General features: G+C 36.9%; 2 protein-coding genes across 10 annotated transcripts in view; one reads left to right on the forward strand and one right to left on the reverse strand.

Moving 5' to 3' along the window:
• ERLEC1 (endoplasmic reticulum lectin 1) lies at positions 1-24,671 on the reverse strand. 7 transcript variants are annotated; one of them, XM_014447354.2, is made up of 14 exons: positions 24,240-24,671; positions 18,865-18,969; positions 17,271-17,351; positions 16,658-16,735; positions 16,232-16,295; positions 15,275-15,309; positions 12,477-12,700; positions 12,257-12,386; positions 9,249-9,410; positions 8,366-8,425; positions 4,600-4,724; positions 3,089-3,166; positions 2,737-2,812; positions 1-890 (listed from the first exon to the last, which is right to left on the reverse strand). In XM_014447354.2, exons 1-14 carry the CDS (start codon positions 24,285-24,287, stop codon positions 819-821), a joined length of 1,338 nt encoding a protein of 445 aa, XP_014302840.1. In that variant the 5' UTR covers positions 24,288-24,671; the 3' UTR covers positions 1-818. The 7 variants fall into 7 exon arrangements, with proteins under 7 accessions (XP_014302840.1, XP_014302871.1, XP_014302864.1 ...); XM_014447385.2 differs by lacking the exon at positions 24,240-24,671 and adding an exon at positions 18,382-18,463 and having other exon boundaries at positions 6-890; positions 18,876-18,969; XM_014447378.2 differs by lacking the exon at positions 24,240-24,671 and adding an exon at positions 18,382-18,463 and having other exon boundaries at positions 6-890.
• Positions 24,647-25,687, forward strand: part of ASB3 (ankyrin repeat and SOCS box containing 3) — a 74,568-nt gene continuing 73,527 nt past the window's right edge. The window contains exon 1 of one of the 3 annotated variants that reach the window (XM_023746862.1): positions 24,647-24,786. The gene's annotated coding sequence lies outside the window, so the exon portion shown is untranslated. The remainder of the gene's footprint in view (positions 24,787-25,687) is intronic. The other 2 variants (XM_006083349.3, XM_006083351.3) reach the window with 2 other exon arrangements.

Genomic DNA, 25,687 nt, shown 5'->3' on the forward strand with positions numbered 1-25,687 from the left:
ATGACAACATTGCTGTGGACATTTTATTCACTTTAAATATTGTGCTGTAAAACTGTCCAGAAGAAGATCTGTGGTACACGGTAGGCAAGTACAAAGGACAGCCAGCAGAGTATGTTTTGTTAGAGTGAGTCATTCTACGTCATGAGAGAAGAATCACTGACTGTGTACACCAGGAACATACTTGGAGGGAAACACACTCATATCAAGGAGAAAGAAATAGATAAATGCTGAGAGGGGCAACCTATTATAAATAAGTCTCTTGGGATTAACAGAGGCAAAAACTTATATGTGAGGCTCTACTATGTGCCCAGTTTTTAGTTCAATACTGGGTAGAGAACAGTTGCAAAATAAAAATTTGTTGAAAGGATTTCAGTCACTAGGACACAGTTTACATAGTCTCCCATTTAAACAACCTAACAATTTCTTTCTTCATTATCTTTACTTCATTAGTTATATATACTATAATTTACATAATAAATCTATTATTTAAAAATTTTCAATAGGTACAATTATGGCATTTCATTAGGCTGGAGTCTAAACTGCTTGGATGAGATATACTTTGGAATCACATTATCCAAGCAAAGAAAAACACAACCAGTTCATAAGGCAGAACAATAATGAAAAATGTGAGACAAATGCCTGCCTTAGAAGTCTATCAATACCTCTTATATACACATATATATTCACAAAGTGGTTGAGAGTCCTTTTATATGATCCTTTAGGTGAGGTTCAGTGGCTGAGAACTCTATAATGAGACACATGGTCAGAAACCATCAAGACTTTCAATGTTCTTTTCTTCCCCTGAACTTTATTACCCTTTAGTTGGGGAGAGAAAGAAGTCCATTTTCATCTGCGGTATCTAAGATTTTACAGATCACTGGAGATTCAACCTAAAGAACAACAACAATAAAATCATTAAAAAGTTGTTAAGATGAATACTTGCTTTATTCAGTATTATTCTGCTGAATGAATACATGTATATAAATTTGTTAAATGTATACAAGCCCTTGTTTTGGATAAACCATCCAGTTATTTCTACAAATAAAGCTTTTTGAAAAACAATTTTTAGTCACCCATATAAAATACCAAAAAGGTAGAGGAGATATTTTTATCTCTAAGTAAAAGAGATGACAGAGAGCCCTGGCCAGTGTGGCTCAGTCGGCTGGAGCGTTGTTCCATACACCAAAAAGTGGCAGGTTGGATTCCCAGTCAGGGCACATACCCAGGTTGCAGGTTTGATCCCCAGTCAGCGCACATGCGGAAGGCATCCAATCGATGTTTCTCCCTCACATCGATGTTTCTCTTTCTCTCTCTCTCTCTCTCTCTCTCTCTCTCTCTCTCTCTGTCTTTTTCTTTCTCCTTTCCCCTCTTAAAAAAAAAGAAAAGAAAGAAATGAGACAAAAAAGGAGTAAAGGACAAGAATAAGAGGAATACGTAGTTAAACATACTAGGTTTTACACAACAAAAAAGAGAACATTATGACAAAATAATCAGTGTGAACTTCATGAAGGCAAAGGAAAGTGTACCCAAAGAAGGGCCAGGTGTTGAAATTATCAGATGTTAAGATAATTATGATAATTATGATGGAGAAAATAGTGGGAAAGGTAAACAACATGTTTGAATAGATGGGGAATTTTAGCAGAGAAAAGCAAGCCATAAAAGTTAAAGGTAAATGATAGAAATATAAAAATATGTCAGAAATAAATTCGTTCAAAGAGCTGGATGGGAAACAGCAGAGGAAAGTTATCAGATGACCACAAAAAGATGTAAAAAGATGTTCATGTCAGCCTTATTCATATAATAAAAAATAAGAATATCTATCTATAGAAGAATGGATGGATAAGCATATGTGGGATACTTATACAAAAGAATATTATTTAGTAATAAAAAGACAATGAAGTGCTGATACATGCAACATGGCTGAGTCTGAAAGATGCTGAGTTAGAAGCCAGGCATAAGAAAGTTTGTATGCTATATAATTACATTCATATGAAATAAAAAATAGAGGCAAAACTGATGTATAGTGTCCAAAATTACAAAGAGCTATCTGGGGATTCAGGAGTATTGACAGGGAAGGGGAATAAGAAAATTTTCTGCAGTGATAGACACTTTGTTTTGAGTAAGAATCACATCCTATATAATAAAAGCCTAATATGCTAAGTATCTGATCGATCTGTCGGCTGTTCAACCAACCAAAGCGTAATATACTAATGATATTCTAAGGCCGCTCAACCGCTCCCTATGACATGCACTGACCACCAGGGGGCAGATGCTCCGACCAGTAGGTTAGCTTGCTGCTGGCGTCCAGTCGATAGGGACTGAGCGAGATGGGCCGGACACACCCTGGAGCCCTCCCGCGGTCCCTCCCTCATTGGCCAACTTTCCATGTCCCTCCTTGGCCCCGATAGTGCACTGGTGGGGTCCCTCAGCCTGGCCTGCACCCTCTCGCAATCCAGGACCCCTTGGGGGATGTCAGAGAGTGGGTTTTGGCCCGATCCCACAGGCCAGGCCGAGGGACCCCACTTGTGTATATAAAATTGTCAAAATTCATCAAACTCAACCCTTAAGATCTTTGCATTTAATTTTATGCATATTATACCCCAATAAAAACATAACTGTTTTTATTATAGAAGTAGTATTAAATATTAGAGACTACTGAAGGTCTTTTTAGACTTAATGCTAAAAAGTAAAATGTGGCCCCAAACTGAGTTTCTGAGTATTATTATTTTTACTTACCCCAAGGATATACTGACAGGAGTGAGGCTCTAGCATATATACAGTAACAGCATGAGGAGAATCTGATTCTTTACACCTAAAATATAGAGTACTTTAAGGTACTGCCCAAACCATACAAAATTAATTTTAATTGTTTTTCTTAAGCTATAAAAATTCCACATAAGTGGACCTGTATAATTCAATAAGGAATTGAATAATACTTTATTATTTATGATTTAATAATTGTTATAAAATACTTGATTATGAATAAGCACAATTATTCATAATTACATTTTACATTTATGAAAACTTTTGCCCATAGGTAGTAGATTAAAGAGAAAGGCATGAAGCAAAATTTGATGGGCCAACTTACTTTAGTTTTACAGTCACCTGTCTTGGTTTGTCAGTAATATCACAAATATCTCCATTCCCGTAAAAATGTGACACCATCCTGAATCAGAAACACACACATGCTTTATTAAACTAAAATTTCACTAATTTAGAGTAATTGTGATGGATAGGAGGAGAGGACAGAGGGTCAGTTGAGCGTTAGTGAAAAAAAATCTGACTAATAAAATATTCTTAAAAAATCCCTATTTTTAGGGCTATGTCACAGAGTCTTTCAGATTCTATAAAGAGAATATAAACTTGAGATACTTTGTAGTAGTTTAGTAAGAATGATCTGCAACTTGCACATTATTTATCTGTCTACAAATGATTAAGGTTTAATTGCTTTTACAAACATTGTTCTTTTAAAATTAACCATTTCTCCAGTCCTGTAAATTGTTTGCTTAGGGGAACAGTTTTCCCTTCTTCCCATCCTCCATCCTGCTCCACCCATTAAGATGCTGTGGGGCAGGTGTGAAAAGATAAAGCCTAGATTAAGCTATAAACTCCAAACAAGCAGGATCCAAAGAAAGCTTTAATTCTGCTAGCTTCACACTCCTGTGCTTCACCCAGAGAGGGCCATTAGACATTATTTGTTGCCATGAGCTATTTTCACATGAAACATACACAAACATAAGAAAAATCCTTCTGTTTAGTATAGTTTAATTTTTCTAATACTTAAATGCCTATCTCTTAATTTTGCTAACTTTGGTTTTGGTTAGCCCAAGAAGTCAGCACATTCTAAAACAGTCTCTTTGTACTGTCTGTGGTAGGAAGAACAAAGTTAACACCCAAGAAGGGGAAAAAAAACTGAATAATTTAAAATTCGCTGGGCAATAGACTACTAGAAAAGTTAAAGCTTAGTTATTATTGGGAAACAAGAGGTTAGATATTCCTATTAGCCCCAAAGAGATGAGGTAGATTTTTAAAAAGCCACTGTTTAACTATTTTCAACCATTACATCACAAAAGTTAAATAACAAAGGGAAATGCTAGAGTATATTTAAATAGACCTAAGTACCTTAAAGAGGTAAACATTACACATGAAAGATGCAAATGCTCTGTAACAACTTCAGACCTAACACTTGGTCTGAGCCATTGTTACACCACCACCACCACTCTTATTACCATAGCATCCCGCATGGTTAAAGGCAGCAGCCCAAATTTATTGCATGCTATTGCCTGAATTATCTTATTTAAATGTCACAATAATCCTTAAGGCAAATACTAATCGATAAGAAAAGTGAGGCTTAAGAAAATTATGAAATTTGCCCAAGGCAGTTAAGAATTTGAATCCAGGGCAGTGGACCTCAGAGACTTGCCTTAACTATTACACTAAGTTGTTTCTCCCGCGACACACAAAAAAACTACCCTAAGAGATGTGCCTGAAAAAACTGATCAGAGATTTTACTTGAGGGTTTAAATGTTATGTTTTTCAACATTCTGAGTTTTAAATATTCTACTAATCGATTCAAAGGCAAAAAAAGTTAATCTTTACCTGACTGTCTGGGTACCATCGTCTAGAAGGTGATAGGCTCTAGCAGTGTTCTTCTTAGCCCACTCAATATGCTCTTCTTGGTTCCATGTCCCGACAACCACAGAAGTTTTCCCACTATCCTTGTCCTAATATATGAAGAAATATGTATGATAGCTTGATATCATCAAGTAGACATTTATGCTGATGGTCTATAAGCTGTAGTCCCTATGCTCATATGCACACTGGATACCTATATTTAGAGGTAATAATGTTTTAGTCAAACTTGACCATTAGAAATTTGAGCTGGTTATCTTTTTTATTCCTTGTTTCCCTGGAAAAGGAAACTGCTTTCTAATCAGACTTGCTTCAGACATAACTGTTTTTGACTCTTCAATTTCCTTCTTCTCCTACATCTATCATTCCTGTCAATTTTTTTTCTGGGAGATGTTCTCAGCTCAGACTCTTCCTTTACATTTCCACTGCCAACATCTCCCCACAACCAAGAGTTTAATCTCTCATACCAGATGATATGACCACAGACTACTGTGATTCCTAATTAAATCTTTGGCCACTATCTCTTACCCAGAACCACACTGCAGCTACACTCAGCCTGTCTCCATTTACTACTCCTTCAAATGACACTACTCTTCACACTATGCATTTGATACCAAGCTCATTTTTGCATCAAGACTGTTCAGAAACCCCCTTTCCCATTCTGCTTTTATTATTGTTTTTTAAAATATATTTTTATTGATTTCAGAGAGGAAGGAAGAGGGAGAGAGAGATAGAAACATTAATGAAGAGAGAATCACTGACTGGCTGCTTCCTGCACGCCTCTTACTGGGGATGGAGCCTGCAACCCAGGCATGTGCCCTGACTGTGAATCAACTGTGACTGCTTGGTTCATGGGTTGATGCTCAATTATTGAGCCACACTGGCCGGGTTTATTATTTTTTTTAACACTAACTACATGTTGTCTTATATGCGGACTTCATTCTCCCTTCTCCCTTTTCCTTCCCTGAACCCCTTCCTTCCTGTATCCCTTTCCTTCTTCCTATTTTATACCAGGCACTGTGCTGGGCACTAATATACACCTGATTAGTAGAATTAAAAACCCTTACAGTGGCAAGTGAAACAGGCCTGAAGTTTATTGCCTAGTGGCAGAGAGGGCCATTAGACATTATTTTAGCAACCAGACTATAAGTTCCTAGACAGACATGGATTAAGAGGTTAGAGATGGAGCATTCTGCCTGGGGTTGAATTCTAGTTTCACCACTTATTTCCTATGTGATTTTAGCCAAGTTACTAAATCTTTGTTTTTGTTTCCTCATCTTGGAATAACAATACTCACCTCTTAAGGGTTATTATGAGCATTAAATGAGATAATTATGTGTAAAGTACTTAGAACAGGGCTTGGCTTACAGTATATAGAGAGCACTACATTTGTTAACTACTATTATTTTTATATTTTCCAAAGCTCCCAGCAGAGTCCCTCAGAATGTTCCAGGTTATATGATCTTGACCAAAATAAGGTTGATAAAAACCTAGTGTAGGCAAGTGAATGGGAAAACAGCCACTGTTAATGGGAATGTAAACTGGTCCAACCCTTAGGAAGGCAATTGTTCAGAATGCATATACTTTGCCCTAGCAAGTACACTGCTAGAAATATGCCCTATGAATATACTTTAAAAAGTTCACCAATAGAACTATTTAAAAATGCTCACTAATATGCTATCACAGCAAAACTGAAAGTAACTTAAAGGTCTTATCACTAGAGGTCTGGCTAAATACATGTGGGTACAGACTTAATCCTCTGTACCTGCTGAAAAGATCAGTTGTTGCTGATAAGGAAAGATCTCCATGATACTACTTAGTACATCTTTTCTGTATAAATAAAAAGGTTATACCAACATTTATGTATATGCATTTTTTTTCTTGTGGAGGGTTAACTAAGAAAGAGTTAACAGCAGTTACTTTTGGGGAATGGAACAATGAAGGAAGAGAATTTTCCTTTTCATTCTAAATTTCTGGCATATATGCCTTTAATTTAAAAAAGCCATGGGGGTATTGTCTGGATTGTAGATAGAACATATACTTTATCTTTTTTCTGTATAAACAAATGTTAGTAAAAATAAAACATCTACAAAGCAGCAAGAAGAAAGAATAGTGAAATCGAACTTCTCAGGCTTAAATGAATAAAAAAATGTCCTAGTTTATAGATGCCTCATAAATTTGGAATGATTTAAATGTGCAAGGTGAGTTGATGATCTTTCCTGGTATGATCCATCTTGGAATTTAAAATTGGCTTAAAACATCTCAGGAAGTCAAATATAACATTTTCTAATTACTAGTTATTATTTCTTTTTGGAAATAAAAAGAGCCTTTTAAAACAGCCAACTCAATATTTATTAGTGTGTTTTCAACATCTAATAGTTGAACTTACCAAACAAAGTACACGTATGACAAATAAAATTGCTGGGGCTAAACTTCTGAATTTAAGCAGCTTAGCTCAAGTATGGGAAAATATGCCAATTTATGAAATTATAAATAAAGGGAAGAATAAAAAGCCAACTTGTGTAATCTTAAATTTTATTTTATTTTAAACGTGGATGATATGGTACCTTCTTTTGGCTGAAAAACTTGCTGTATTTACCCTATTTTACTAACTAGCGATGATGTACTATCTTACCATTCACTTTTTTTTTTTTAAAGATTTTTTTTTAAATAATTTTTTAAAATATATTTTATTGATTTTTTACAGAGGGGAAGGGAGAGAGATAGAGAGTTAGAAACATCGATGAGAGAGAAACATCGATCAGCTGCCTCCTGCACATCTCCTACTGGGGATGTGCCCGCAACCCAGGTACATGCCCTTGACCGGAATCGAACCTGGGACCTTTCAGTCCACAAGCCGACGCTCTATCCACTGAGCCAAACCGGTTTCAGCCCATTCACTTTCTTAAAGATGAATTATAGCTGTATAATTTTTCAGTGATAAAAAAGAATGAAATCTTGTCATTTGTGACAATATGGAGAGGGTATTATACTAAGTAGAATAAGTCAGACAGAGAAATACCACGTGAATTCACTGATATGTGGAATCTAAAAAAACAATGAATAAACAAAACAATGGGAATAAAAAATAAATTTAAAAAGTAACAAAACAAAACACTAATTTCTTCTTTAGTTACAGAAGCTGGTATTGGAGGAACCCCAGCGAAAGGACAGCAGGGGTTGTCCCAGTGGTGTAAAGGGTGGAGACCAGAAGAGTGAGCTGTTAACTTGGCAGATCACCTTCATGAATTTTTGAATGTGGAAAGGCAGATCTGGTACTTAGTTTAGGGTTCTAAGTGCAAAGGTTACCTGAGGTTTAGAATAAATTAGTATGATTTTGAACGTTGGCAGCCAGCAGCTAGTGAGGAGAGGAAAGGCAACAGGGATGCCCAAAGGGGAAAGTTGGATTGAAAAGAAAAAAAAGATAAAGATGAATTATAACAATGACTAATTTCTCAGTCAAAGCTAACAAGGTTAGCCACCCTAACTTATTCTTCTTCCAGGCTCATAGTAATACAAAAATCTGAGTAGTTAATAAGCAATGTTCCTTTATGATGATTGACTGAGTTAAACAGTGAGTTTTACATTTTCTAGAATTTAGACAGTTTAATGAGTATTTTCATATTAAAATCATCTCATAATTAAAAGTAACACCAACCCCTGTTTGTTTCCCCATAAAAATGTTTAAAACTAATACATCTAATGGTAGATTGGCATAAATGCTATTTTATACCTCATGGTATTGATGGACATGTTTGCCATAGCAGAATTCATATTTCCACCAACCAACACCCTACAGAAAAGAAAAAAGATCAAGTTACGTATAGAGAAGGGGGGGCTGGGGCCTGTCTCAATATTGCCACACAATAGTAATAGAAATATATATATATAATTTAAAAAACTTGGAATAGCAATAATATGGTTGAAAATTAAAAATTACTGACAAAATAATTGACAAATGCAGAGAACAAATGCTGTATTGCTTTGATAAAATAAAATGAAAATTCCACTTGTAAGTGCATTTCTCACTGAAGCTATTGGTCAGGGGCAAAGTTTTACCTTTGTAGACGTTAACTCAAGTTTTTTTTTTTTTTTTAATATATTTTATTGTTTTTTTACAGAGAGGAAGGGAGAGGGATAGAGAGAAACATCGACGAGAGAGAAACATTGATCAGCTGCCTCCTGCATACCCCCCACTGGGGATGTGCCTGCAACCAAGGTACATGCCCTTGACTGGAATCGAACCCGGGACCCTTGAGTCCGCAGGCCAACGCTCTATCCACTGAGCCAAACCAGTCAGGGCAAGTTTTAAATGTGATTGCTATCCAATCATTGATGCCTATTCCAGTGATCAACCAGAATCACATGTGTCTCAGTTATATATATTGTCTGTCACATAAAGGTCAAGTTTTAGCTTGTGAGTAAAGAGAATGATAATGGCTCTGGATTAGAGTATAGTAAGATGCAGAGAGAAAATGTCCTCTGAGAGGCTTCCAGAATGTTGCCATTTCTCTATATAGACCAAAAACTTTTTCAGTGTTACTAATGCCCCTTGACTAAATGACATGCAAACAAAAGCTGTAAACTAAATATTTAAACGAACATTCACTTCTCACCCCGTGAAAGCAGTAAGAACCACTAAGGAACTCTTTTATAAGTTGGTCATCTGTCAGTTTGGATATGTGTGTTGTTCCAACAGTGAGCATAGGCTGAGAACCAACAGCAATGGGTTTGTGGACTGCTGGAAATCTCTCTTCTTTAGTTGATTGCAAATCTTCCTAAAATTAAACACATATATTTTTAAGGGCTTCTTTGCCACACTTAGTTTTTTTTCAGTTATGACTTACATTATTATTTTTATACTGTAGAAAACTTGGAAAATAGAAGTTATCCATTCATTTTTTAATGTTTTTTAAAAAAGGAATTTTGCAATTCTTGAAAATGTTAGTTCCATTTACTCATTAGGGGTATGGTGAGCATTATTCCCATGCAGGGATAATTTCCATTTCATATATTTTGTATCATTATTATCTTTTAAAAATATTTGTACTTATTTCAGAGAGGAAGGGAGGGGGAGATAGACACATCAATGATAAGACAGAATCATCAATCGGCTGCATCCTGTATACCCACTACTGGGGATCAAGCCTCAATCTGGGCATGTGCCCTGACGGGGATCAAACCATGACCTCCTGGTTCATAGGTTGATGCTCAACCGCTGAGCAACACTGGCTGGGCTTGTCTCATTATTTTTATAAAGTATTTTGCTACTTGTTAGATTTTGTGTTTCTACATTTAGTTTTAAAAAATGTGGTTACTTTAAACCATCTATTTTGTGTGTAGAGGTTGTTCAACTAAAGGAATAAATGTCTGTTAAACTAAAAAAAAATTTTAAAATGTGATTATTATGGGTAAAGAATAACAAGCAGGGTAAAGAGAAACTGAGTGGTAGCAAATATGTATATTAGTTATAATTATGCAATTATAGCAGGGCCTGGAGGAACCTACAAGTTAGTCAAGGAAGATATCAACTAATAAGGGTGCAGGTACCAGCAGATTCACAGAGGTAGGGGTAATTCAAATAGACTTTAACAACAAATTGGAACATGAAGACTTCACAAAGAGAAAACCCTTGGTTAAGTCTTAAAGCATAAATAATAATTTGTGACTTATGTGAACATCTGTGTGTGTTTTGTGTCTGTGTGTGCATATATATGTGAACTTAAGAGGTAAAGCAAAGATGTGAGGAAGGTATGGTATGATATTTAAAGCTAGAAAGATAAGCAGGCACTATATGGTGAAAAACTATACAATCCCAAGAAGTTTGGACATTCTGTTATAGGTTTTGGGCAAAGGTATGGAGCGATCAGGTTTTTAAGTAATCACTTACTTCAGCAGTGGCAGGGAAGAGGGAAGAGTAAGAACAAATCAGGAGGTAAGGAGCCGACTTAGGAGCTGCAATAACCCAGGCCAGAGATGAAGAGAATTTAAAGTAAGGGAGTGAAAGAGGAAGGGTGGAGAGAAGAGGATAGTTTTGAAAGAGGTGAATGAGTTAGAAGCTGGGTATTGACGGTGAATGAGGAGGAAATGAATCTAGACCAGAATTGAAGAAGTGAGTGTACCAATTAAAATTGAATAAAATAATTTAAAAAATTAAATACAAAAAGGGTTTCTAGTAAATGTACAGTAGACATGGTATCTCTTCTTTCACCTGCTGGAGGGGCCATTGAACAACTGTGGTTCTTTTTATTTCAGCTTGGAAGTCATTGGGCAGTTACTCTAGAAACTAATGACCTTATCCTGTCTCCCCTTCAATATTAAGGAAGAACAAAGATTGCGCAAATGGCTTCTTATCTTTTGAAAGGACCTTGAATTTTATGTATGACTCTTTCCACATTCAGAACCTACTATGCCCCTGGCACTAAATGCTGAGCATTAAGAATGAAATATAGTTCTAAGGAGCTAAGGTCTAATAGACTAAACTATTTATTTAGAATACATGAGGCCACAGTAAGGTTAGTGAAGAAAAACAATACTGCACAGTGAGACCTGCAGCTGAGATAAGGACAAGTAAGAAAAATTATTACAATAAAAGCAAGATGATTGTAATAATTATTACAATAAAAATTATTTATAAGAAAAATTATTACAATAAAAGCAAGATGACAGTAGTTTGTATAGTAGGGTTTATTATTATTATTATTTTTCCCCCCGCCCTTGACAATCCCCTGGCCTCCCTTACCCCCCAGTGTCTTATGTCCATTGGTTATGCTTATATGCATGCGTACAAGTCCTTCGGTTGATCTCTTACCCCCCTCCCTCCTGCCCCCCAACCCTCCCTGGCCTTCCCGCTGCAGTTTGACAATCAGTTTGAGGCAGCTCTGCCTCTGTATCTATTATTGTTCAAAAGTTTGTAATGGTCTTTATTATCCATGAATGAGTGAGATCATGTGGTATTTTTCCTTCATTGACTGGCTTATTTCACTTAGCATAATGCTCTCCAGTTCCATCCATGCTGTTGCAAATGGTAAGAGTTCCTTCTTTTTTACATTTTAAAATATATTTTATTGATTTTTCACAGAGCGGAGGGAAAGGGGTAGAGAGTTAGAAACATCAATGAGAGAGGAACATCGATCAGCTGCCTCCTGCACACCTCTTATAGGGGATGTGCCCGCAACCAAGGTACATGCCCTTGGCCGGAATCGAACCTGGGACCCTTCAGTCCGCAGGCTGATGCTCTATCCACTGAGCCAAACTGGTTAGGGCAGGTTTATTATTTTTAAAAAATATTTTGTTATTGATTTCAGAGAGAAAGGGAGAGGGAGGGCAAGTAGTAGGGTTTAGAACTTTATAAAATAGACTCCTAATAGTCTAGTAATCTCTAAATTAACATAATATATTAACACAGGCAGAACATCAAACCAAAATTCTGAGAGACAGATGTGTATTTTTGTTTAAAAAGAAAAAAATTATTTATCTTTATTGATCCATTTTTAAAAGACAAACCATAGGCCAAATATCAATTTTTAAAAGAAAAGTTATGTGTAACACACTCAATTTATTGTATGTACTCTATATCTGGAAAAGGAAGTAATGAGAAAATACTGTTAGATAATTCTCATACCTCTTTATTTCTCCTGAAAGGCACCCTTAGAATTTCTTCCTGCTGTTCCAACTGTCTCAGGGTGAGGGGCTTAAATGGTGATCCTGGCAGTGATTGGCAAAATATGTCATTCACAGGAGATGCTCGGAATCTGTTAAAATTAATACAGCATTAAAATTAAGCACATGGCAACTTTAAAGCATGTGCATTTCATGTTTAAAATATTAAATCCACATCCTACCTATATTTAGGATGATTGCACAAGAGTGGTGTCAAAATGACAACTTCATATTCACAAGTTGTAACTTCGGCTACTGAAAGAATTTCATGCTTAGATTCAGGATGACATATGTACATCACAGTACTTGATCTGGGCCGGTTCTGTTTCAAACTACAAGGTGTACCATTTCCCATTCCCACAGGATAATAGGGTGTCATCTGACCTTCGATATTTTTAGTGGGAATCTTAAAAAAAGAGTATAGAACAGACTTTTCATTAGAAATGGGGGTAGGAGTGAAGATGGGAGAAGCACTTAATCTGAAAGGAAGACAACTATATTTTATTTACAAATTCACATTTATAAAGGTAACTTTTATGTATTTCTATGAATTCTCCCTCTAATAGTCTTTTGACTCATAAGTTCTTATTTGAGGAAACACATTTTCAGAGCTAGTTTAATACAGCAAAAAAACAAATGTTTATTCAGTACTAACATAAAGATGTTAAGTAAATGCACATTAATATAAAAGGCTATAATATCATGTTTAATATGAATTATTATTATTTTTTAAAATATATTTTATTGATTTTTTACAGAGAGGAAGGGAAAGAGATAGAGAGTGTTAGAAACATCGATGAGAGAGAAACATCGATCAGCTGCCTCCTGCACATCCCCCACTGGGGATGTGCCCGAAACCCAAGTACATGCCCTTGACCGGAATCGAACCTGGGACCCTTCAGTCCGCAGGCCGCCACTCTATCCACTGAGCCAAACCGGTTTTGGCAATATGAATTATTTTTAATAGTTCTAAAGAAAGAGACTAAGATAAAAATGTAGGAATATACTATACGGATCTGGTCAGAGCTTTCTTTACTAAAATCTCAGTGCATTGCTGTGATAGAGTTTAGATTCTGGAGATTTGAAGTTTGATTTGTCAAAATGCGGAGTTACATAATAAAACACTATCTTCTAAAACAGGAATCTAAATATTGTACTGTTCATTAATCTGCTTACTCTTCTTCCCTGTTATTAATATTAATAGACATATTTTTCAGCACATAAATTCTTCAATAAATCTATTTAAAGCCAGCAAAAGATAAATGGGGAAATTTTCATGGAATGGGGGAACAAGGGGGAACATTAGGGAGGATTATTAGGGAGTTAGCGCACACATTATTATCTACATAAACACAAGAAAAACCTAATGTAAGGGCTTTGGAGGCAGGGAGCTCATCCTGTATCACTTTGGTACCCTATCAGTGCATGTCCAAACAGACAATAAATACATGTTTCCAGAGAAAAATATTTTGAGATTTCTTATATGTTATTTTCATGCTAGTGTCTAGAATTAGAGAGTCCTGGGTTTAAACCTAAGCACTGAATTTACTAGTTTTATAACTTTGATCAAATTTCAGTTTTTGCCGTTTGTAAAAGTAGAATAATATACAGGGTGGGACAAAAGTAGGTTTATAGTTTGTATAGAAAATAAAATAATGATGAATAAATAATAATATAAGACTAAACTGTTTTGTGTACTCACAACTATAAACCTACTTTTGCTCCACCCTAAATATACTCTAAGGTTGTGGGAGAATTAAGCATTACCTTTTGTTACATGCCTGGCACAACACTTGCCTTATAAATTAGAACTCAATAAATGTTAATTTTCTTCCCTTACCCTTTTCTTCCTTTTCCTTTATAATTTCACATTTTGAGTTCATCTTGCTATCCTCCAGAGCCACAGTAAATAAATATTTTATCTCAAAGGTAGTCCATAAAATTAAAATCTTTTAAAATAGCAATGCTATGTGTTTCTACATTTACCTTTACCAATTCTCCCCAAAGCCACCCTTTTAAATTTTAGGCAACCCTTTTAAGTAATTTTTAAGGTCTGCTGTCATTTCACTTTATTCTATTAAAAGTATCATTCTGATATAAAGCCATTTAGAGAAATATCCTCTATCAATAATTTAACTCTGTAAATTCTAAAGATTCAGAAAGCATTCATTGAACTACAGGGGCATTTAAAAACTGTGATTAAGCACCCTAAAGAACCATTCTTTTTAAATAATCCAATTCAGTTATCAATTATGCATTCACATTCAATAAACATTTATGAAGTGCCTCTGTTATGCTTGGCACTCCGCTTTGCCCTGCAGGGGGTAAAAAGATAAAAGCCAGTCCCTGCTTTTAATATGCCTGTAGTCTGGTACCTTGTTATTTATATAGATACTTTTAAATCTATCTATCTACCTACCTACCTACCTACCTACCTACCTATCATCTATTTTAGAGAGAAAAGGGGAGAAAGAGAAAGAGATAAGCACTGATTTATTGTTCCACCCATTTATGCATTCATTGGTTGACTCCTGCATGTGCCCTGACCAGGGATCGAACCTGCAACCTTGACGCATTGGGGCTATGCTCCAACTGAGCTACCCGGCTAGGGCCTACATAGATAGTTTTATCTGTTTTACGCACAGGAGATAGAGACCAAACACAAAAGCTCTATTGTAATTGTTTCCATGGTTAAAGAGAGGGAACCTCTGCTAAGCACAAAGGTGATATGATGATATTACAGAAACTTTCCCAGACATGCCTTTGGTAAAGTTGCTTATTTTTGTATGAACTTAAAAGTAAATAAAAGTATCATAGTGTAACTTTTCTCAGAAAAACCTAACATATTGCAAATTTCTATCACCCAATCTTTTGAGATATCTGATAAAGTTAAAGAACACATGGCTAAATTCTGTCAATGAAGTTATATAAATTCATGCCTAACACATGTTAAGAGAGAAAAATCACATTTGTCACTTGCCTCTCTTGATTTTTCCTTTTCTTCTGTTTCTTGTTCTGTGAAATAATATGAGAGTAAGGTAAATGTAAAGAATGACAGTGACTACATACAAGACACAAATGATTAAGTTTTCAATCAACTCTGTAATCTTAAACTTCTTTCTAAACATGCATGTACTTTTTATCTTACTAGTTTTACCAAGTTGAAATGGTGTTGTTTGAAAGGATAGTCATATTTAATCTTTGCTTAGGAAATACTCTATTTGATGCAAAAAAACCCCTGGTAACAATAGTATTCTTTTACAGTATTTTTATCTCAGTAAAAAGTTTAATCATAAATTAGTGATCAATTTGAATATAGATTAATAAAATATTTCACAATTTGAGGGATACATTTACATGTCTATTTCAACATATAAAAACTTTGCTTAAACTAAGCAAGACTAGCACTATATAATACTAGTAGCACTGCGCATGAATCCGTGCACCAGTAGGTCGCTGCCGCCCTCCTGTAGCTCCCCCCGCCTCCCCACATAGCTTGTTGCCCTGCCCACTTCTGTAGCTCTCCACCTCCCACTTGCTTGCTGCCCTGCCCCGAACTGTAGATCTCCGCAGCCTGCTTATATCTCCCTGGCCCACCCTCCTGCTGATCCGTGATCTGGTCGTGATGTGTTTGGTCATTACACCTCAGGGCGTAATGGCTAATTAGCATATTCCTCTCTTATTAGATAGGATAACACTAACATGTATATCTTATGAGATTTAAAAAATATATATTAATAGGTAGAAAAAACATAATGTTTGTTAAAGCAGAAAATAATGAAAAGATCTTTTTGAAAAAGTTTTCTAAGGAATTGCTCAAAAATTTATTTTAGTGTTTTAAAATTCATAATCTCAAAAAAAATATTTTAAATCCCAAACTGAACATTTACTTTATATCAAATTCCAGCGTTACTATCAAGTCAGTATAGACACAAACCTTTTTCAGGTAGAAGGGTCTTAGCCAACATATTCCCAAGGTAGTACTCGTGAATATTTACTTTCTATATATAAAAATAAAATAAAAATATGAGTATTTTGCAAATATATTTTTCAAAAATATAAACTTAAAACTGTTAATCTCATTATTAGAGTTCTCCTTTTATAATGTTCCATACTTTGTATTTTCTTTTTAAGATTTTTAAATTGATTTTTAAAGAGAGAAAGGAAGGGAGAAGGGGAGGGAGAGAGAGAGAAACATTGATTTGGCTGCCTCCTGCACACCCCCTACCTGGGATCGAGCCCACAACCAGGGCATGTGCCCTGACTTGGAATCTAGTCGGCAACCTTTAGGTGCATGGGACGATGCCCGACCAACTGAGCCACACCTGCCAGGGCACACTTGGTATTTTGAAGGAAAACATACCTGACCACTTTCTTTCTCTTCATGGTACTGCCGAATATGTTTTCCATGACATACTTCATAAGTCCAATAAGACTCAATCTAAGAAAGAAGGATGTATTTAAATACACAAAACCCGCATATTAAGTTACTTTTTGATACTTAAGGTAGATAAGATTTCCCCCAAGATTTAGAGTAAGCTTTCATTAAATGAAACTTACTATTATGCCTCAGAAAAAAATGAAATTTCTGAAGCCTATTTATCATTTTCACTAATTAGCTATGTGAAAATTCTGTGAAGAAAATAGCTATAGAATAGCCACCAGGCTTAGGGATCATTTTTCCATGTAGCTTACAAGATAATTATTAATATTTTTAGTTAAAATTGTATATAAGGAAAATTTCTTTTGATCTGAAAAACATTCAAAACTGGTAAGTGATATTATTTGATACTGGTATTATTGGGTGTTTGCTACATACACTATACGGAATTTAAATGAACAAAATACTATTAAGCAATAGCTTAGATTTACATCTAAAAATCTGATACAACATAAAAAATGCAGAATTATATTCAAGGGTCTATTAGCTGCTGAAAATTTATTTTCTAGTTATCAAGTGAACATAAAATACATACTCTGTAGGAACAACTGCTTTGTTTAAATAGTGGCTCCAGTAGCTCTCTTGGATTAGGACCTTTATAATCCTTTTCTTCTTCCTATGAAAGAACTAGAGTTTAATACTTACAATTATTCTAGAACTTCACCCAACTCTACTGTTGGTTGTTAACTCATTGGTCAAATCACAAATGCTTGGAAATAAAAAGGAAAAAAAAGTCAAATTCTATATAATAAAAGCCTAATATGCTAAATGTCTGGTCATCCGTTCAACCAATTAAAGAGTAATATGCTAATGATATGCTAAGGCCGCTCAACCGTTCACTATGACATGCACTGAACACCAGGGGGCAGACGCTCCGACCAGTAGGTTAGCTTGCTGCTGGGGTCTGGCCAATCGGGATTGAGCAAGACAGGCCGGACATGCCCTGAAGCCCTCCCATGGTCCCTCCCAGGCCCTGATCGTGTACCAGTGGGGTCCCTTGGCATGGCCTGCACCCTCTCACAATCCGGGACCCATCGGGGGATGTCAGAGAGCTGGTTTTGGCCTGATCCTGCAGGCCAGGCTGAGGGATCCCCACTGGTGCACAAATTCTTGCACTGGGCACCTAGTCCTTTAATAATAAACTATGGTATACCACTTCTTTCAAAAGAATTGAAGTATAAAATATGGAGCCATAGAATAATCTTCCATTCTTTCTTCTCTTAAGAAAAGGTTTTTGAGTATCAATTTCCTGAACAATTCTTATAGACTATTTCAGAATTTTTAAATGATTTTGCCCAAATTCTAGCTATAAAAGCCTCAGAATAGTTGAATCTTGTTGAATATATTGGAAAATTTTAAGGTACTTCTTAGTTTTCTAGGTATTTTTACACTTCAGATTTGAATGCCAAATATATACATATGTGTATGATTGTGTGTGGGTGGTTTGTGTCTTAAGTAGGTTTAAAACAAGATTAAACAGCTGTCACAGATTTCAAATCTGAACAAAACTAAGAAGCACTCACTGAGTTTAATATTTCCATTTCACAGATCATGAAAATATTACATAATTAGCTCAATAAATTTATTGAGTGGAAGAAATGAGTTTCAAATTTTTTCAAGGTTTCATAGCTAACTATAGCCTATACCTCAGCCTCCTGGCTCCTAGGCTGATGTCCTTTCCATTTTACCATGCTGCCTCTCCTGTTTCATCTTGAAAGAAGTCATTGCCTTAAAGGATGGATAAGAGGCAGTTAGTTAGGGCATTTTAGGAGGAAGAAATGGGCATGAGCTAAGGCAGTGAAAAAGCATAAGGTGCCTAGAAATTTATTAGCAATTCTTTATTAAAAATGTCACATATATATTTAAAAATTATATCTTGTTACAAAACCTTCATTTCTATAAAGGAAAGTAAGAATGGAGTTAGATTTTTATTCAAAACATCAATAATTGGTGGCTAATTTTTCCAAGTTGAACTATAAAATTAAAGACTTCAGGATAATAGAAGTGACTATTATTACAAAACAGGATTATTGAAAACCTGTCATTCAATTTTATTTTAAAGTATGAAGTTGCAATGTTTTAAAATATCTTTGGTGACAGGGATTATCAATATACTTATAAAAACATACCTCATCCCCACCTGTCACAAGAGGAAGAATGCATTTATATTTTTCTTTTTGTGTAGTTGTCATGATGACATAATTATCTTCTTTATACAAAACTCCAGTTGTGGGCTAGACAGAGAACAAAAAATACATATTACTTTCTCTGGTTAAATTGCATTATACTGATAACTTACAGTCCTCAGTCAAACTTATTCATCACTTCAACAGAGGATTTTAAAACATATCCCCAAAGGAAAAGGGAAAAGATTATATGTATTTTTAAATAACAAAATGAAGACGACACACTTTATCCTGGTGTTACAATATAACAGAAAACTATAAACAAAACGAAAGTTTGAAATATAAAGAAAGAAGTAGTAATGCAACAAATTGAAGTTAAAATATGGGTTAAAAATATTAAGAGGCAATGTTCATGGATACACTATTACTGAATACTTATTACTTCTACTAACAATTACCACCTTTATGTAGGAATCTACAGCACTTTATAAAGGTACTTGCAATTGTGTTGGATGGGACACTTGAACAAAATATAGTACCGTATTTTTCACATCTGGATACTGCACAGATAAATTACTTCTAAAAGAAAAATCACCATAGGTCATTTGTGCTGACTTAACTTTTTTTAAAGTATATATCATGGGTCAGCAAATCTTTCCTATAAAAGGCCAGATAGTAAATATTTTAGGCTTTGTGGGCTGTATGGTCTCTGTGTAACTACTTAACTATGCCACTGTAGTAAGAAAGTACATAGGCAATATATAAGCAAATAGGAATGACTATGTTATAAAAAAATTTTATTTACAAAAACAGGTGGTGGGCAAGCCCAAAGGTGTTATTTACCAACTCCTGATATATATATCAACAAAACTATCCCTAAATCTTTCTATACTATGAAGCAAAACAAATTCAAAAATCAAATATGAACCAATGTAATTCAAATGAACATTTCATTAATAACTGATATTATTAAAAAAAAATCTCCATGATAGCAAATGTGTTACTAACTACTAAGGCAGAGATATCACAGTCTATCATATGTGTTCTATGATAATTCAATTCTCTCTTATCTTTTCTCTTCTTACAGTACTATGAAACCACTATACTATTTGGCTATACTATTAAGTACCTTTGTTCTTTTCTCAATTTAACAAAAACAACGTTTAACCATAATAAAATCAGTACTACTTGACACCAATGTCATCTTAAACACAAATGCAAATTAGGGCAATGTTTTCCCAAGACAATAAATCGAAATGAAAAAATAGCAATAAATATAAGCTGCATTAGCTACATGAAAGTACAATTTTAAGTCCTTTACAGTTATTAACTCCTTGCTCCTCAAAACAAGTGTTCTATCCATCTTAAAGAAAAGGAAACTGAAGTCCAGAGTTTAAATAACTTGTCCAAGGTAACACAGCTAGTAAGTACAGTTTCCATATTCTGTGCTCTTAACTGTTTTAATGTATTTCAATCAGCTTTTGTTAACATTTTCTTAGATTACTATATAGATTCCTGGTTTATGGTCAAGGATCTTTTTTAAAAAAAATTAAATTTATTGGAGTGACATTGGTTTATAGGATCATATAGGTTTCAAGTGTACATTTCTATGACACATGATCTGTATATTGCATTGTGTGCCCACCACCCAAAGTCAAATCATTTTCTGTCACCACATATTTGGCCCCTTTTACCTTTTACTACCCCCTGTCCCAGGATCCTTTTAAAAAAGATTATTATAAGAGGGGAATAAAAAAGATTTGAAAGTTAGAGTTGTAAAGTCAAATTTACACTAATGGAATACTTAGAAACACTTGTTTAGTTGAGCCAATAAACTCCTGTAGCATAATGCCTCTCAATGTTTTACAATATTCAGTATACGTATATGATAGTGAGTTCTTCAAACATGACTCACATTTCTTAACAATGGATGGTCTGAATTATTGTAAAATCATTGCTGTACTGTAATGAAGGCAGATATTAGCACATATATGTATTCGCCTTTATTTGTGAAGTATCTGCAGCTCTAATGCTCAGAGTTGAATTCTATAGCAATATCGACTTATTTGCTGACATGTTCACCACAATGCTAACAATGGAAAAAGGAACTGTTTGCCCCATGCAGCAAGAGGTCACCTGTTCCATTCCCAATGGGGCACCTGCCCAGGTTTCAGGCTCAATCCCCAGTAGAGGGCGTATAGGAGGCAACCAATCGATGTTTCTCTCTGATGGACTTTTCCATTCCTCTCTCCCTCTCCCTTCCTCTCTCTGAAATCAGTAAAAAAAAACAACAACAACAAAAAAAACAAACAAACCCCAAAAACTCATTTCTCTGCTTGTTTTCAAGGTCTAGGGAAGGGGTAACAAGAAATAGAAGCCATCACTATTTTGTGTGAAGATGCAAAGATTTGTCTTTCATTAGCTCAGGAAGGGCTGCTTTCCTCATCAATAAAACAGACCCAGAAGAAATTCTTCTATCTGAAAATTCTTCACTGGTCACTTATTGGGATGATAAAGAAAAATTTGTAACAAACTTTACCCTTATTTTTTGTAATGGAAATTACTTGGAAAAAGTAACATTTTAAAAACTTTTGTGATTTTCTAAGTTAAAAATTTTTTTTCGATCTACTACTAAAATGCTTCCTTCTGATTTTATGAAACAGGCTCTTAATTTAAGAAAATAAAATAAATTCTGCATGTACAGAATTACAGATGGTGTAAAAACTTGTTTTATGTAAATTAAACCTTAAAGTATTTTCATTGTAACAGGTAATATTAGTGACTTGATAAATATCATATTTTAATATAATGACACTAAACAAAGGGGCTTGGTACTTTAAGGTTAAAGAACTTTACAAATATCTAGACAGGGGAGAAATCCCAATGTTTGACATGCGTCTGGAGGAATTAAGATAGAGAACGAGAGACAAAACTATCCGAAAGGCTGTAAAATAAAGTCAGTGGCACAACTTGTCAACATATATAACATGCTCGGAACTCCCATGGAGTAGGTCACCACTCTTCCAAAGTGCAGTGTTTGAGGAAAGTTTTTGAGTGGGAATACATTTCTATATTAACAACAGACGTAGAGAAAATTAGACTTATTTTGTAGTTTTATTTTAAAATCCATGAACTCCGTGAAGTAATGAATAAAATTGAACACTTTAATGACCTAGAAGTGATATTTCAGAAGGAAAATATATACACAGACAAAATTTAATGCTAAAAACCAGTAAAGACTATCATAATTAATTAATGTAAACATTTTAAAATTTACCAATTTTTGGTGCTTAATACTTTTTCCAAATAAATTTGGAAGATTGTAATGATTATGTATTTCTTGATGTATATGAATGGGACGATGATTTAAAGCACAAAATACTTTTAGATCTAAAAGGAATCCAGATCTAATCCAGTCCCTTCCAATTTTAGATGGCAGAGAGATAAAGGCCCTCTCCCTACTTCTTGCAGCTGCTTAGTTTTACACAAATGTCCAACCAACTGGCCCATAAAAAAACAAACGACAGTGCCAGGTGAGGAGAGCTGCAGTTTCAATTACATAAAGTAGGATAGGGAAGCCTTAAGACTATAAAAATAGTTTTTAAAAAAATCAAAAAACCAATGATGTCTCTTGGGGCTTATTTTTGCCTGAGGTCTACAGACCTTTTGCCAACTCATAGAAAAATGTATCTAGATTTTTCTGAAAGTAACTCAAACTTAAAAAAAAATAAAAAAAAATAAGTCTCCCCAAATCTTCAACTGTCCCCATCTTAGATTATGCATTGCCTAAGAAAAGTAATTAAAAACAAAATTTCAAAATAAAATTGATAGATATGTAAAAGGTTGGTATAGCATTTCCTCTTTTTAGCTAGTAAACAGCAGTGCCAGAAAGAAAACTGAATAATAACTGGGTAGTCTCCTCTAAAAAGGCTAATTTAAATCATCCACTTCTAGGTTGGTGAGTTTGGTAGGGCCATATATCGGCATGAGTTTTTAAATTAAAGAAAAAAAACAACAACACAGGTGCAAGAGTAAAACATTTTAATGACCAAATTCTTTAAACATTTGTTATGTTCATTCCATGTGTGCTGTCTGGAAACAATAACCCCAACCCTGCTAAAGTTATATCTGACTCACAGCTGGTATGTATATATTATCAATACAGGGGGAGGCAAAGTAGGTTTATAGTTGTTCCTATGGAAAAGAATACAACGATTAATAATTATACAAGAATAAACTCTGTTTTGTGTACTTACAACTGTAAATCTACTTTTGCCCCACCCTGTATTTCATGGCATTAACCCAAAGATAAACCTGTCTTCCCAGACAAATATTTACTTAGATAAATCTGAACTGCCAGAGTAAGAGAACTGAAAACCGGGGGGAGGGTGGGGCGGAGAAATAAAGCAGGTGTGAAATAGTAGCAAAAAACGAACATTTGCAAATAGAAACTGGTTGCGGCAAGGATGACATCCTTTTTCCTGGTACATGTTGTTTCAATGAAATAGTAATAGAGCAATATACTAAGATAGTTTCCCAAGTGGAATGACTATAGGTAATTGGCATAAAAAAATTTTAAAAAGTTTTCCATTTCCAAGGGCTTCAGTTTGAAACAAATCAATCACTACAGGGTAAGTATCAGATACGCACCATTTTCATTGGCTGACAGTGGATAGGAAGACTTTTCAGCAATCGACTCCCCAAAGGGAAGGACCGCAGAATTTCATTACGGTGAGGTTATATATATGTTCATTATTGGAAAACTCATCATAAAAACCTCACGTTCTGGGATCGTCATGAGCAGTCGTAATGCATCAAAACTGTAAAGGATATTCTACACGGAGCATCGTGAACATCTCCGGCCAAAGAGCCATCGCAAACACAGCTCTGAAGGGAGACGAGCTGTGCAGAGACGGACGTGTGCGCATAAGAGAGAGAAGAACGAGGAAGAATGAGAGGGGGGACTCCTCTCGGCGGGAACCGGGGTGTGTGGGCAGGGCGGTGTGCAACAGCTGCAGTGACTTTCCAAAGAGAAGGAAGAGCGCTCTCCTGCCGTGGTGGTAGGAAGCCCTCCTCCCCGGGGAGGGAGCGTGGGGAAAGCGAGTCTAGTGCGACAGATCTAACAGTGATCGGCTGGTCGCTGGGTCCCCAGGGCTCAGCCTGGGGGCACCTCCACATCCTGTGTTCGGGAAACACTTGCGGTCTAGATGAATGAATGAACGGACGCGGGGCGCCCCGAGTTTTGGAGGGGGGAGGAGGCACGCGCCTGCACCGGTGGTCCTAGGAGGAAACAAAGCGCAGAAAGACCCGACCAAAGGGCCCAACCCTGAACGCCGGGGGGGAAGCGAGATGGCCTACGGACTCGCGAGGGCACTGACCAGAGAGAACTCGGTGCCGGGCCCAGTTGACTCGGAAAGGGATGTCATCGCTGAGTTGGGGGAGCGCTCGGGCGCCGCCGGACGCCTCTAGGAGGCCGCAGAGGACCAAGAGCACCGGTCCGCCCGGGCCCAGACTCCGCGCGCCGCGCCTCCTTCCTCCATCCTCCACCGCCGATCTCACCAGCCGCCGACACAACCTCCTCTGCCACAGAGGAGAGGAGGGGAGGAGGAGGAGGAGGCGGCGGGACTACTTAAACGCCCAGGCAGCCCAGGGCCCAACCGCCGCCACGTCTCCTTCCGGAGAGCCGGGCTACGCCGCCCCTGCCCCCGTGGGCCACCCGCCACCGTTTCCGGGGCAGGCGGAGTATCAACATCCGGGGTCACCGGGCAGGCGCTACGGAAGCCGGGATAGCGGCTGGGCTCTGCTGGTTTCCCACAACCGCAGTTTCGCGGGGGAATCGAACGCAGCGGCCTCCCGGAAGGAGACGCCTGAAGACCGGGCCTCGGACCAGTCTTTTCGGCGGAGGAGTGACGGCACAGAGAACCGGTGAGTCCGGGAGGCGGTGGCCGCGCCCGCCCGCCCGCCTGTCTGTCCCCCCGCGCGGCTGTCCAGCGCGGGCAGCAGTTTGACGCGCACGGGCGCGGGAATCGTGTGAGGGGCCCCGGTCTGGTCCTTGGACGAGGAAACTGGACGTGGTGCCACGCGAGGAGGGACGGTGGTCCTACTGCTCTCCCCTCCGGCCGCTTTTCGTTCCCCCGTCCCCGCACCGAGCTTCTGCAGCTGCCCCTCCCGCGGAGGCTCCCCCGCCTCTTCCGCGGTGGGCGGCGGGCCTCCGGGAACTAACTAACGCCGGCAGGTGGCTCGGTCCCGCAGCGCCGGGGAGGGATGCCCGCGGGGGAAACCCGGCACAGTGTGAGAGCGCCTAGTCCTCCCCGGGGGGCGGGCAGCTGGGTAGCGCTGTCCCGACATTTTTAAAAAATGTATTTATTTATTTTTACCCCACGTGGGCCCCTCCTTCATCCCATAGGTGAAATGTTGGGTTGTTGTTTTTATCAATGAAGCCAAGTTTCCTTATGTGAGGTTTCAGGGCCAAGTGAATGTGAGGTTATGAATCACGTGAGGTTAAGACACATCTGCCTGCATTCAAAATCAGACAGAAAGTTTGGGTCTCCTACACCTCTTTTTTAACAATGCCACTGTTTTAATTTCTAACGTGATGGGTTACACAGCGTTAGCCAAAGAGCACCTATCATTGTCTTTCTGGTGGTGGGAAAAGCTAAATCTTTCTCTAGATCTGCTAAAGACTGTTCCCCCCCCCCCCCCATCCCAATTTGAACCAAATCATAAAGCAGGAAGAGTAGTTATTTATTTACTTATTATTATTTTACATTCTTTAAATTGTTTAAAGTATTACATGAGTCTCCTTTTCCCCCCATTGACCTCTCCC

This window comes from Myotis lucifugus, unplaced genomic scaffold, assembly GCF_000147115.1.
Source record: "Myotis lucifugus unplaced genomic scaffold, Myoluc2.0 scaffold_6, whole genome shotgun sequence".
Taxonomy (NCBI): Eukaryota; Metazoa; Chordata; class Mammalia; order Chiroptera; family Vespertilionidae; genus Myotis; species Myotis lucifugus.

Excerpts from the sequence above, each read along its gene's own strand:
- ERLEC1 (XM_014447354.2), bottom strand. The coding sequence starts at position 24,287 with ATGACATCCCTTTCCGAGTCAACTGGGCCCGGCACCGAGTTCTCTCTG. Across the intron at positions 15,310-16,231 it reads GACCCTTCTACCTGAAAAAG|AACAAGAAACAGAAGAAAAG; the intron begins GTTTGTGTCTAT and ends ATTATTTCACAG. Across the intron at positions 8,426-9,248 it reads GTTCTTACTGCTTTCACGGG|GGTGTTGGTTGGTGGAAATA; the intron begins GTGAGAAGTGAA and ends TCTTTTCTGTAG.